This window comes from Triticum urartu, chromosome 4A, assembly GCF_056163025.1.
Source record: "Triticum urartu cultivar PI428250 chromosome 4A, HENAU_Tu73, whole genome shotgun sequence".
Classification (NCBI taxonomy): Eukaryota; Viridiplantae; Streptophyta; class Magnoliopsida; order Poales; family Poaceae; genus Triticum; species Triticum urartu.
The window spans coordinates 284234614-284248733 of NC_141876.1; the positions used below are offsets into that span (position 1 = coordinate 284234614).

Sequence of the window (14120 nt, forward strand, 5' to 3'; positions counted from 1 at the left end):
ACATTCTTGCTGAAGGAAAAACCCTGGAAGTGGATACGCCCTTATCGATAGACGACCTTATAGAAGTAACGCAAAACCTGAGAGTTGTGAAGGAACGATAGATGGTTGTTTGGCTTGCAGAATCTATGGATTTATCCAAACTTGGTTCGTCGACAAGAGAAATTCTGCAATGCTTGTGAGGATGACCGAGTGATAGAATGCGAGATTCGCTAAACTGTATACAAGGTAATGATTTGGGTGCGGGATGGATTGATCACCATACCGACTTACTCTTATTATTCGCCTTGCTATGTGGGATGGTAAATCTGAGTGACTTACCTATAGTAGAGAGACGGCGATATTAAACCTTGTTTATGCCTTAGCATGGTATAGGTATTTTCCCCTGTACAAGGCAGCTTTGCCAACCGTAGGTTATATGGTGAGGATCACCCAGACCCATTTCCTGCAGGAGAAACCATAAATTGTTGACCACCATGAGATATCGATAGTTGTTTAGTTTTGGCGCCAGACCCGTCAGCTAAGAAGACCCAATCTTGGAATAACCTTACCTAGATGAAAGATAGAAGAATTGAGGAAAAGGTTATGCCACTACCGGAAGAGCTCAGAGAAGGAATTTTCTCGAAGATCTAAGAAGACCGGCCCTGTCAAGAATAAGGATGGAGTATATGAGTATTGATGGGACCGTAACAATGTTACTAAGGGTGGTAGCACCCCAGACCCCGGAGATGATTGATGACATTTTGAGGAGACCCCCAAACCCTAACCTTTCTTGCTAGCCTCTCCGAATCTCGAGAACGAGATTCATTTTAAGGGTGGTAGGTTTGTAACATCCCAAAATTCTAAATTTTGGAATGTTATAATAAATAGATAGATTTGATTGACTGTTTGATTGATTGACTGAAAGTGAGTGAAATTCAGAACTTTTTGAAAGTTAAGTGAGAGGGAATAAAAGGACTTTCCCAAACTTTCACCTTGCATTTTATGATCTCCGTGAATTCAAATTCTTTTCACCACGAAACCCTGGAGAGAAGATGACATGACTTCTTCCATTTATTTAAATGACAAGGGGTGTTGAAAATATTTGAATTTCATTTGAGAATATTTCCAATTCTGAAACTTTATGCAACTCAATGATTTTCACGAGCGAAGATAAAATGACTTCTTCAAATTATATGAAATATGAGTTGGGAGTTTCAAAGGATCAATTTCAAGGTCCTTAATTTTCAATTTGGATTTTTTTGAGTTTTATTCAAATTATTTTTCTCCAAAAATAAAATATATGGAAATTAGGGTAACATGATTCCCTACATTAGAAAATTGGAGAAAAATTAAATTGAAATCATTTTGGTATTTTTAAAATGATTTTTGTTGGATTTTATTAGACCAGTAGCACTCTTTGAATTATCTGAATTTGTGTGAATTTTATTTAATGCTAGGAAAATGTTCATCTTGTAGAAAAAATTTTTCTGAAATTTTTTGATATATTATATGCCCATATAATATATTTATTTATTTTCTGTTTCTATTTTCTGAGAAAATGTTAAAAAAATCTTCGGACCAACCGGACCGGGCCGGCCCAGTTCGCCGGCCCACGCCGCTCGTCCCCGAGCTCGGGACGAAGTCCCGAGCCAGCACGCCGCACCACCGTGGGAGCTCGGGACTCCTCCCGAGGTTCGCCGCCCCCCCTTTTTAAGCCGCACCCGGGCCCCTGGACCCCGATCCACCGCCGCCCTCTCTCCTCTCCTCCTCGCCGCATCGCCGCCTCCCGCATCCCGTCGTCGCCGCGCCGCTGTTCGCCTGCGCCGCCGCCTGCTAGCGCCGCCGTGCCGCTGCCGCTTTGCCCCGCGCCGCTCGCCTGCCGGAGCCGCTGCTGCCGCAGACGCCGGAGCTCGCCGGATGCATGCCGCTGCCGCCGATCTGCCAACGCCGCCAGCGCGATTTTTTTTAAAAAAAACCGACGAGCCGCCCGACCGATAAAACCCCAAAAGCGCGAACCGTTTTTTTCTTTTAGATCGGTTTTTTTAGTTAGGCCTATTCAGAGAACGTTCGCTGTCTATCCCTTCGGAGCGAACGAATCCATCCGTTAGCGTTCGGTAGCGAACGTTCGTAATTTAGTTTTTTCTTTTTCTGTTTAATCTCGTCCAGGGACCTATTCATGATAAATTTCTTCACAGATTAGTCCCTGTACTTCAAACGACTATAACTTTTTACTCGTTAGTCCAAATTCAACGAAACCAATGCCCACATCTTCGTTATGATCTCCTCTATCCATTAATCCAACTCAAACATGTTTTTGAAAAGTTTAAAATTTGAATTAGATCAGATTTGAATTCAAACTTCCTTTGATCACAACTTGAGTTTCGTAGCTCCGTTTCAGTTGATTCTTTTTGTAAATCAAAGCTCTTGACCTAAACATTCCGATAAGGCCAAATTCACATAATTTTGGTATTGTTAGAATTTTTTTTATGTTGCAAGAGCTGTTTTCTTGGTTTTGATGTTTTCCGAATCGTCCACTTCGATCTTTCTGATCTTTTGAGTGATTGCTTATATGTGGTTACTATTGCTTGCTTACGATAGATTGACCGGAGTGTGACGAGTAGATCGATAAAGAGTTTTAAGTGCGAATCATCTTCATCAACATTGCAGGCAAGTTCACACTTTGATCATATCCCCTTCATACCCAGTTTTCATTGCATTAGATCAAACCTCAAACATTGCATGATTAGGATCTAATTAAATTGTGGGATTGGAAAGTAGTTGATGAGGTAGGAACCTATTGCCCTGCATTCAAACCCTTGGGAGTTACTATTACGTTATGCTTACCTTGCCATGCTATGCTCGTAGACGTGGATTGGGTTTGAGAGTATTTTCATGACAGATGTGAGATTGTTAATTAATGGTTCAACTTAAGGTGGAAACTTTAATACACATCTGGGTGGATTGCTAGGGGCACCCTGGGGATATACCAGTGGACTTGCCCGGACACCTGGGGAAATACCAGTGTTGTCCTAGGAGATCCCGGGGATATACCGTGTGATCATCCTACGGTCCGCCACCCAGGCTCAAAGGGATCATAAGATTATTCATGCTAGAAACTTCCGTGTGCAGCCACAAACTATTATGGGCTCTAGCATAGTTGATTAAGTCGTGTGAACTCTTACAGTGGTAGACTAGCAGATGTAGGGGTTGTAGGTGGAACGGTCTACCCATCGTAAGGTGCAAACGCTTCTGAAAGACTATGTCTCGGTCATCCGTTTCTTAAACACCTTGTAGTGCGAGAAATCCAACGGAGGAGATCGGGTCTTGTGGGGAAAAGTGCGCAAACCTCTGCAGAGTGTACAAACTAATCATGATTAGCCGTGTCCCCGGTTATGGACATCATGAGTCTCTGGCACTTGGATTATCCCGTTGATCTCATCACGTTACTTTAAATTAAGTTTGTTGGGTTTGATGATGTTATTTAATTGGGATTGAGAATGCTGTCAACCATTCTCAATGATCAATAACCATCATGATAGTTAAATAAAATTTATTCCTTTGTAGTAGGGAAAAATTGGCTTTTCGCAAAAACTATAACCATAGAGCTTTTCCACCGGCCAAATATGCATGTAGTGATAGCCTTTGTTCATCATTCTCTATGGTGTGAATTTGTCAGTACATTCAATGTACTGACCCTTTGTGGCTGCAACGTCTCATGTTGTAGGATTTCTTACGACGAGTAAGTGATACGTTAGGGTTACAATTTCTACACTCAACTTTGCCGTTGGTGTTGATGGGAATCCACAACCTTGTTACTTCCGCTATTTTGGATTGAGGTAATAGTATTTACGTTACTTTTACATGTGATTTACCTCTGTTATAAATCCTCGAGTACTGTATGTGTCAGCATACCGATCCAGGGATGACACTTAAGCACAGAGACTTTGATCTATTCGGGTCGGGTCGCTACAATATGAAATTTGATTAGAAAAATATATAGAATATGAATATTTTACCTGTTGATCATTTAAAACATACTATGTAGGGTTCAATCTTAATCAACAATGCATTATCCGTCTTTTTTTCATATCGGTACTGATTCGAATTATGGATGATTATCTTAGCTAAATTAGAATTGGAGACAAAATTAAAGATCACTTACCCGTTTCTTTGTACATATTTAATCTACATACAAGCCGTGTTTAAATAAAAGACATGTGAAATCTTGAACTTGCGCTTTTGTAGATAAAGATTATCTTTATTTGGGCTGTAACTACAAATACTCAGATTATAGACCATTTATTGTGAACGTGTGGTATTATGTTTTCCCGTTACAATCGCAAATCGCACGGGCTTTTTTTGCTAGTTTACTAAGAGTCCTCCATCTCGGCCGCTCCCGCTCGCCACCACCACCGCTTAGCAGCTCCAAACCCTAGTCCCAATTCCCAAACCCCAGCATTAATGTCCATGGAGATCCCCAGGCCGCTCCCCCCTGCCATCACCCCTCCCATGGCTCCCCTCCCCATCCACCCGCCCATCGCTCCGATCCCCATCCCCGTCACACCCTCCACATCCGCCGCTGCCGACGATGACGAGGTCGACTACGAGGTCTCCGACGACCACCGCGCCGCGCGGGAGCGCCACGAGCGCGCCGTACAGGAGCTACTGCAGCGCCGACGCGCCTACGCCATGGCCGTGCCCACCAACGACTCCGCCGTGCGCGCGCGCCTCCGCCGTCTCGGCGAGCCCATCACGCTCTTCGGCGAGCGCGAGATGGAGCGCCGCGACCGCCTACGCGCACTCATGGTCCGCCTCGAGGCCGACGGCCAGTTCGACCGCCTCCTCCGCGCGCAGGAGGACGAGCAGGGAGCCCCGGGCGACGACGACGACATGGAGCAGATCCAGTACCCTTTCTTCACCGAGGGGACCAACCAACTGCTTCAGGCGCGCGTTGATATAGCTATGTACTCGCTGCCCCGCGCTAAGGCCAGGGTCGACAGTGCCAAACGCCGCCTGGCTGGCCCCGACGAGGACCCCGAGGCAGAGGCCGCCCTTGTTGTCAAGCAGGCGGGGGACTTCGTGCTTGAGTGCAGCGAGATTGGAGATGACCGCCCGCTCACCGGTTGCTCCTTCTCCCGCGATGCCTCAATGCTCGCCACAAGGTACGTCTTCAAAATAACAGATATCTGAAAATGCATTGTTTTCTTGTGTATGAGACGAATAGTGAGGAATGCTTGCCTAAAGCTGCACACCACATTATTATAGTCTTATTTGGGCTCAGTTCTTAATTTCGGTTTGGCTATTGCGATTGAGCATATATAGTCTAGTGAGTAAGATTTCTTGTATGTTAGGTTTTTAATGACTGAAAGCAATCTGAATCGCTGCTTATCATAACAGTTGACCATGTTTCTTCAAATTTTTGTGCATTTATCCATACATATTTGCTTGAGCACTTCATCAGTGATAGCTGCCAACTGCTTTCTTAGCCAGCCAGGTTTAGCTTGCATATGTTTAAAAATTGCAGTTTTATTTCACCATGAAGAGATATGGGATGAATTTGATACTATTGCAACAAAATGTTGGTATATGATGGTTTCTGAGCTAAATTAATTCCAGTCCTTTTTCTATTAGTATAACTAGAAATTTTAGTGTTCAATATGACAGCACTGTCAAGAAGTCAGGACCAGAGTTTCTTCTTTTCCTGGTAAACAAAGGTTGGTATTCTGCATATCAGTTAGGCCCATTTTAGGTGGACTGCTGTCTTGGCAATGTGTGGAGCATTTATCCTAGCAGCACGGACTGCATCTCCATTGCACTCAGATTATAAATACTTAATTGGATTTGACAAATTGCGAGAGTTCTTGCTCACACTCACACCAAATAAGACTAGTAAACGTAAGATGCACAACTGAGTCTATGTTTGTTTTCATTGTTAGCAATGTCATGTGCAATTAGTTGTTCGTCAGCACCTAATGCCCTTTTCTTCCTTTCTATTAAAAATAACTATTTGTTCCTTTTGGTTCTGCAGCTCCTGGAGCGGGATCATCAAAGTATGGAGCATGCCACAGATAACTAAAATTGCAACCCTGAAAGGTCATACAGAACGTGCAACTGATGTTGCCTTCTCTCCAGTTGATAACTGCTTAGCGACAGCCTCAGCTGATAAAACTGCCAAATTATGGAACAGAGATGGGTCACTCCTAATGTCTTTTGATGGTCACCTGGACCGTCTTGCTCGCGTTGCTTTTCATCCATCTGGAAAGTACCTTGGTACAGCTAGCTTTGACAAGACCTGGAGATTGTGGGACATCAATACTGGAACTGAACTTCTACTCCAAGAGGGACATAGCAGAAGTGTATATGGTGTTAGCTTTCATCCAGATGGTTCTTTAGCTGCATCTTGTGGGCTTGATGCGAATGCTCGAGTTTGGGATCTAAGGTCAGGAAGATTGTACTGTACCCTCATTGGACATGTGAAACCTGTAAGTTAACAGCATGGATACTTCTCAAGTGCCTTACTTGCTCTGTGGTCTCACCTATCCGACTATCTGTCGTGGAATATATTTCCTTTTTGAAACTGACATGATTCTATTTTCTCTCTCAGGTCCTAGGAGTCAGCTTCTCCCCTAATGGTCATCTAGTTGCAACTGCAAGTGAAGACAATTTCTGTCGAATATGGGATTTGAGGACCAGACAAATGGTATACTCTATACCGGCACATAAGAGTCTCATCTCGCACGTGAAATTTGAACCCCAGGAGGGTTATTATTTAGCGACATCTTCCTATGACAGTAAAGCAGCGGTATGCATCATACGTAATTTTGGATCAAATTACCCCCCCCCCCCCTCCCTACTTAGCTCACTCATCTTAAATATTTTTCCAGCTATGGTCAACTCGGGATTACAAACCAATTAAAAGCTTGGCAGGCCATGAGTCAAAGGTTACTAGTCTGGATATTAGTGGAGGTAACCATTTGCTTAAGCACCTACACTTCTTTGTGTGCAGAATTATCTGTGTGGCGCATTCTTCGAGAATAACTAATTTAGTCCTTTCTTTATCTTGTCACACTAAGAAACAAGTTGGATCATTCACATTCACATCTTTTACTGTTCACTTGTTTCTTTATTTACAGCACAACAATTACATAGTGCCCTCTAGATTGTCTTACACTAGTAGGACGTTCTTTTTTCTGAACCAGGAGCCGTTATTTAGTGAAAACTGCTAAACTAAGATTCTAAGATTGACCATCTTTCTTTGAATAGTTAAACTGCAAGATGTACCACCTCATAAAATGCATGACACTTCTGTTACCCTTCCTATTGCTTTCCTTCAATTATTATTATTTGAATGTGTGACCTTTAGAGCATCTCCAATAGATGGTCCAAATGTAAAAATACCTAACTTTTGGACCGTCTGGGGCAAAAAGCGCTGCTCCAACAGAGGGTCCATATGTAAAAAAATTTGGACCGCGGCCTCCCGGTGATGTAAAATTGGAAACTTTGTGATGCAAATTTACATCACGAGATGCAACTGGTCCCGCCGTAGATCTAAACCCCCGCCGCCGGTTCCACCCTGCCTGGGCCGCCGCCTGTCGCCGCGCCGCCCTGACCCCATCCGCCTCCTCTCCGTTCGCCTCCGCACCCTGTCCACCTCCTCTTCGGCCGCCTCCGCCCCGTCCCGACCCCGTCCGCCTCCGCGCCGCCCCGACCCCGTCCGCCTCCTCTCCGGCCGCCTCCGCACCCCGTCCGCCTCCTCTCCGGCCGCCTCCGCACCCCGTTCGCCTCCTCTTCGACCGCCTTCGCCTCCGGTCCGTCCTCCGCCTGGCCCCGCTTCGTCCGCCTCCTGTCCGTCCGCCGCCCGCTCCCCGATGGCGCCGAAGGGCAAGTCCGGTTTCTTCGGCGTGAGGGCGAAGCCCTCTGGGAATTTCGGAGTGGAGTTCTTCGACGTCGGGCGGCGTTGGTGGCTCGGCACGCATCCCACTGCCGATGATGCCGCGCGTGCCTACGATGTGGCGGTGTGGCGTGCCGGACGGCCGAAGATGGACCTCAACTTCCTGGAGATCGAGTCCCAGGCGATGGCGGAGTGGCTCATGCCGCAGGGCATCCAGATGGAGGAGATGCCGGCGAAGAAGGCGAAGAAGAGACCGGCGGTTGTCGTCGCTCCGGGCGAGAGCGACGAGGCGGCGATGGCTCGGTTCGTGCGGGAGCATCCGCAGTATGTCCAGGCCGAGCTGCGCGACATCGTGGCGAAAAAGAAGGGGGTGAAGGAGGACGAGGCCGGCTCCTCGACTGTGATCCCTATCGAGTTGTCGGATGAGGACTAGGGTGACTCCGAGGAGGAGGACGAGGAGTGCGATGACCCGACCAAGGACGAGTTCTGGGAGCAGTTCCGCAGCTCGGACGACGAGGAGTAGTTTCATCTAGTAGTTCGAATAAGTAGTAGTTGAATTTGTGTATGAAACTATGTTGAATTTCATGTTTGAACTATGTTGAGATGAAGTAGTAGTTGGTCGTTTTAATCTTCGTTTTGGACCATCTGTTGAAGTTGCTTTTTTTTTTACATCTCTGATTTGGACCATTTGTTGGAGTTGAGCATTTTCCGGAGCTCCAAAAAGCACCATTTGGCAGTCCATATTTTACATCTCCGGTTTTGGACCGCCAAAGTTTGGACCATCTATTGGAGATGCTCTTATACTTTTACTAATTCTAATCATCCATAATATTTGATTATTCATGCTTGGTGGTGCACTGCTCCCTTTGCCTCTGTTGATTGTGTTCCTTTCCATCTCAATTCTTCTACGACATATTTGGTGAAAATATCACCCTTCTGAACTGTTTATTGTTGATATGAAAATGTTTTGAACAATATTGATAGGTTCTATAGTTAATAAAGTTATTTTTGTCTACTATATTCTATTTACCCAAGAGATTGACTTCGTATTATTGTGTTCACTTGCCAAGCTCCAACCGAAGCATCAAACTAAACATGTAATTATTGTTTATCTATATGATATGTGCAGATGGACAACACATTGTGACTGTTTCACATGATAGAACTATAAAGATCTGGTCATGCAGAGGCACAGCGCGGGATAACGAGATGGAGTTGGATTAAGGCATTGATTCCACTTGCTGGAAACAGCTTGTGCTAGTTTTGTCCTTTCGCTGATCTGTCGGTCCAAGCTCTTTACATTCGATGATGCTATTTTATTGCGTCTATAACCCTAACCCTTATGCACATTCTTAACAAATGTACCTCATAAGTACTCCCTCCGTCCCATAATGTAAGACGGTTTTTAACACTACACTAATGTTAAAAAACGTCTTATATTATGGGACGGAGGGAGTATTTCTTAAGATTTTGGACTTGATATAGTTCTTTAAAACAAATGGGCTTTCTAGTAAAAACATTAAGTTCTTCAGTTTGGATGAAGTATATGGCGCATCCATGTAATTTTCATATTTGTAATATTTTCATGATGTACGCTTGCTGCCAATAGAAATTGGAGTGCAGTTGCAACTTGCAATGTACTACTCCCTCCGTTCCATAATATAAGAACGTTTTTTAAGCTATGTTAACTTGAAAAACCTTTTTATATTATAAGACGTAGGGAGTACTTGAAAAGTAATCCAAAATAAGTCTGTTTTTAGTAGGACGCCTCCTTTATTTAACCCAAATGGTAAGTGCCATGCGTAACCCAAATGATTAGCCACACGTGTGGGACGAAACACTCCGGCTCTGACGTATGCTACAACTAAAGTTGCCATCTAAAAAAACAAACCCCCTCCCCCCTCTCGTCCAAAATGATAATGCTTGACAATTAGAGTTGTCATCCTTGTATCACTATAAAAAACGTTTGGAATTGCCATGTGGTCGTATCACTAAACTTGTCATAAAGCATGTGTTCGTGCCACATGTGTGACATTTAATTAAGCCCATATTTAAAATTCAACAACGTCATTCATATGCAAATAATGTTTGGGGAATGTTCGGAGCTTTGGCTATTTGTTGAGGGCCAAAAGGAGTCTGCTTGTGCACTTGATTTGAAGGTGATTTTGAGTTTGGGGAGTCTGCTTGTGCACTTGATTTGAAGGTGATCTTGAGTTTGGGCAGTCTGCTTGTGCACTTGATTTGAAGGTGATCTTGACTTTCGGGAGTTGCAGGTCGACGTGGCATAATCTTTTTTTTGAATGCCATGTGGCACAATTTTTCTGGTCTCACCTTCACGTTTTCAGTAACGACAATCGATGTACTTTGGGTCCTGGCCCATGTGTAGGAGTTCAACGGGCTTATTCCCCACGGTCACTGCACTTGAGGCCTGCCTGAAATACGGTCACTGCACTTGAGGCCTACCTGATCCTAAAACAAGAAAAAAAACTTGGGGCCTACCTGGAATACGGTCTCTTCTCAAAAAAGGAAAAAAAACCCCTGAAATACGGTCAGTTTAAGGGTGGGCCAAAAAACTTGGTCAAACAGTTCCATTTCGCTAAAAAAAACTGAACTTGGACGCGGACTTTTGGAACCTGCCGGTAAATGCCCTTGAAATCTGGACGACGTTGCACAACCTCGTGACCAAGGAATATTTAATACTCCCTTCGTCTAGGTGAATAAATCATCTTACGAAATTCACATTTTCTCAAAACCATAAGGCGCAGAACAAATTCTCCCCGATCCCATCCCAACCTCGTTCACGAGCGCCCGCATCCTGCTCGATTCCCTCCCTGCCTCGTTCTCCCCCGTGGAAACCCCTCCCCTTGACCAGTGCATGCATAGTGGCCAGCATGGAATCACATACGTGGGCCAACATGGACATCTGAAAAGGCATCCTAATAACTAGCGATTAATTGCTGATTTTGCTTCCTTTTGTAAAAGCGTTGTGATTGAAAGTTCAGCTATTCCTAGTGCTCTCCTCGTCCAATCTAAAGCCACCTAGGTTGCGTTGCCACTCCTAAGGTGATTTATTCACCTAGACGGAGGAATTACAAGAACATTACATAACTGGAATTGCTATATATATACATAATCAATAAGTGGTGTAATACAACGGCATAAATGGCCCACATCGTTGCTATACATAATCAATACGTGGTGTAATACAACGACATTAATGGCCCACACTGGACCCACTTGGGGATGGCAAGATATAGGGTATCAGGCTGATCGTAGCGAGGAGTATCATATCATATATATGATACTAGTCCAGTTTAAAAAAAATGTATATGTCAGAATCGGGGCTCCGGGGACCCTAAGGTTCGAACTCTGGGTTGCGCTCGTTCTTGACGCCCTACGCTTTTCTACAATGAGTCACAACGGAGTTATGACCGGAGCGAGCTAGCGGAAACGGCTGGAGACGCGGTGGTTACGCAGGTTCGGGCGGCCTTGCGGTGTAAAATCCTACTTCTGCTTGGTTGTGGATTGCTATGGTGGTGGAGACAAGAGTACAAGTGCTGGAGAGCCATAATGGTCGACCTCCTCAACGGCAGCTCCCTGCCCCGCTTTTATATACGCCTTGGTTCTCTTCCCCCGAAAACACCGGTGGGAAGGGTTGCCACACAACGGCAATTTGAAAGGGGACAGGGGCGCAGTCTATCCTGAGAAAAGGTGGTCTTCGCGTGCAAATCCTCTGTCCATGACGCGTCGGTTGGCTCGTTGGTGACCTCCGTCCTGCGCGCCCGTCGTCCTAGTCTTCTTGCACCGATCAGGCAACTTTTGGGGATTGCTTTGGGAACCGACGCGTTGGCCTTGCTCCCTTAGCACCAAAGTGGAAACCTTCTCCATCCGCGCATGTTGGCACGGCTCTGGCACCGTTCATCATCGCGCGTCCCCCACGTGAAGGCACGAGGCCACACGACCAGGCGAGTAGCTCTTGACTTGTCCGCCCCACGAGAGGGCTTCAGGAGGCTGCCTTGGGAGACCGCCTTGAGAGGGGGCCTCACGGGGCTCCGGTGGGGCCGCCCAGTCCCCTCAAGATGCCTGCTGTTGGGGGCCTCGCTATGCAAGGACCTCGCATGGGGTCTTGCTTGTGACGTCTGCAGGTAGGCCAGCTGCTGGATCCTTGGGTATGCGCCGCGCCCTGGGCCAAAGGCAGACAGGCCTGGGTACCCCCAATCCCATGGGCCTGACAGTAACCCCCAAGCCCGCGGCACGCACGTCTCCGCCTGTTTGGGGGGGGGGGAGGGGGCAAAACAACGCGGGCCCTAACTGCTTGCGGCCCAGGCGCGATGCGTGGCGCATGATGGAGTGTAGGGCGCCACCACTTCTCCCAGGACACCCTGGCAACCGCCCAGGCTGACATAAAGCCTGCCCATGCACGACACGAGGCCATCATTACCTTCCTTGTCCCGCATCTTCCTTACAAAGGCGAGGGGGCGCGAACTGCTGCTCCGTCGAGCGCTATATAAGGGCAAGGGGGCAGGACCCGCCGGCTCATCTTCTTCTTCCAGCTCCTCCCTCCTGCTCCAAGATCCAAGCCGACCTTTGCAACGATGGCGAGGGGGAGAGGACGTGCTCGTGCAGCGCCTAGGGTGCCGTCCCCGAGGCTACATACGCTCTCCTACGGTCGCCGACGCTGGTCCCAGCGGCTCCGGGTGGGGCGCCGCCACTAGGCACGGACGCTGGGGGCGAGGCGCCCATGGCCGAGGTGGCCGAGGCATCGCGGCTGCCTTGCCTCCCCAGGCGTGGAGTCACTCCACCGACGTGGCGCCCGAATTCATTGTGGGCATGCATCACCAGCACTGATCCTGGCTCCGGCTCCCAGACTCCTTCGTGGAGGAAATGGCGGACCGCGCGCCGCTGGGCCCGTGGGTGCAGCCGGACGACTGCTACAGCGGCCCCAATGCCCAAGGGGCTCGCGAGGGCCAGGAGGCTCGTGAGGTTCCAACGCAAGCCGCGCCAGCCTTTGGAAGGTGGCACATGCGTTCATCAGGCCGAAGGGCATGTGGGTGTAGTTGGTGGCGAGGCCCGCGCCCCGGCCGACATGCGATGGCCAGAAGAGGTCCTGAGAGCAGGCCCTGTTGAGGCTCGCGAGGTCGATGCACATGCGCTCCTTCTCGCCTTTCTCAGGGACGATGACCAGGTTGGTGGACCGTTGGAGGCAGTGCTCCCCATGAATGGCTAGAGCTTCTCACAACTTGGAAATCTCTCAGACGATGAATTCCTGCTTCCCTGGCGCCTGGTGCCGCGCTCCATGCTTGACGGAGCCTGCACCAAGGCACACCGCTAGGTGGTTCTCGATCACCTCCCTCGGCACCACAGGCAGGTCAGATGCTTTCCAGGAAAAGAACACCCATGCCTGCCCAAAGGAGGGTGCCGAGCGCGCCTTCCTATGTGGGAGAAACGCAGGCGCCAATGGCGAGGGCAGGTTCTGGAACGCTACCATCAGCCGATGCCTTCTTCGCCTCGGGGCGACCTTGGAAGAGCAACTGCTTCTTCTTCGCCGGAGCAGCCTCGTGAGGCCTGGCGGAGTCCTCGCCATCCGAATGTGTGGCTGCGACGACCCGGCAAGCGTGCTCGAGGGAACAGACCGCGTCCTTCTCGTCATAGGTGATGGTGATGACACAACTGCAGCCAGGCATCTTGAGGACATTGTAGCCGCGGTGGGTTGCCGCCATGAATTTGACGAGTGCCGGATATCCCAGAATGGCGTTATATGGGAGGCCGATGTGCACCAGTCAAAGTCGATGAGCTCGGTGTGGTAGTTGTGGCGGGTGCCGAATGTGACAGGGAGGCGCACTTGCCCCAGGGGGTGGTAGACCCATCAATCACCCCAAAGAAGGGCCTGGCCGGCATCAGCTGGTCGTAGGGCACTTGGAGCGTCTCGAAGGTCTTGATGGAGATCACGTTGAGGCCGACGCCTCTGTCGATGAGGGTTTTGGTGACCGCGATGTTGTTGATGGTGGGGGTGCATAGCATGGGCAGCGCGCTGCTACCTCTTGAGCACTGCGTTGGTTTTCCCTTAAAGAGGAAAGGGTGATACAACAAAGTAGCGTAAGTATTTCCCTCAGTTTTTGAGAACCAAGGTATCAATCCAGTAGGAGACTACACGCAAGTCACCTCGCACCTACACAAACAAATAAGAACCTCACAACCAACGCGATAAAGGGGTTGTCAATCCCTTCACGGTCACTTACGAGAGTGAGAT

At 47.9% G+C, this 14120-nt stretch overlaps 2 protein-coding genes across 2 annotated transcripts; both read left to right on the forward strand.

The window, feature by feature from the left end:
• The first annotated feature begins 4337 nt into the window (after positions 1–4337).
• On the forward strand, positions 4338–9629 carry LOC125551472 (U4/U6 small nuclear ribonucleoprotein PRP4-like protein). Its single transcript, XM_048714734.2, has 5 exons — positions 4338–5141; positions 6008–6461; positions 6584–6781; positions 6864–6945; positions 9000–9629. Exons 1-5 carry the CDS (start codon positions 4441–4443, stop codon positions 9092–9094), a joined length of 1530 nt encoding a protein of 509 aa, XP_048570691.1. The 5' UTR covers positions 4338–4440; the 3' UTR covers positions 9095–9629.
• LOC147975609 (uncharacterized) lies at positions 6952–8992 on the forward strand. The gene has a single exon (XM_087518270.1). The coding sequence runs from the start codon at positions 7485–7487 to the stop codon at positions 8301–8303; it is 819 nt and encodes a 272-aa protein (XP_087374396.1). The 5' UTR covers positions 6952–7484; the 3' UTR covers positions 8304–8992.
• Positions 9630–14120: the final 4491 nt, after the last annotated feature.

Excerpts from the sequence above, each read along its gene's own strand:
- LOC125551472 (XM_048714734.2), top strand. The coding sequence starts at position 4,441 with ATGTCCATGGAGATCCCCAGGCCGCTCCCCCCTGCCATCACCCCTCCC. Across the intron at positions 5,142-6,007 it reads GCCTCAATGCTCGCCACAAG|CTCCTGGAGCGGGATCATCA; the intron begins GTACGTCTTCAA and ends TTGGTTCTGCAG. Across the intron at positions 6,462-6,583 it reads TCATTGGACATGTGAAACCT|GTCCTAGGAGTCAGCTTCTC; the intron begins GTAAGTTAACAG and ends TTTCTCTCTCAG.
- LOC147975609 (XM_087518270.1), top strand. The coding sequence starts at position 7,485 with ATGCAAATTTACATCACGAGATGCAACTGGTCCCGCCGTAGATCTAAA.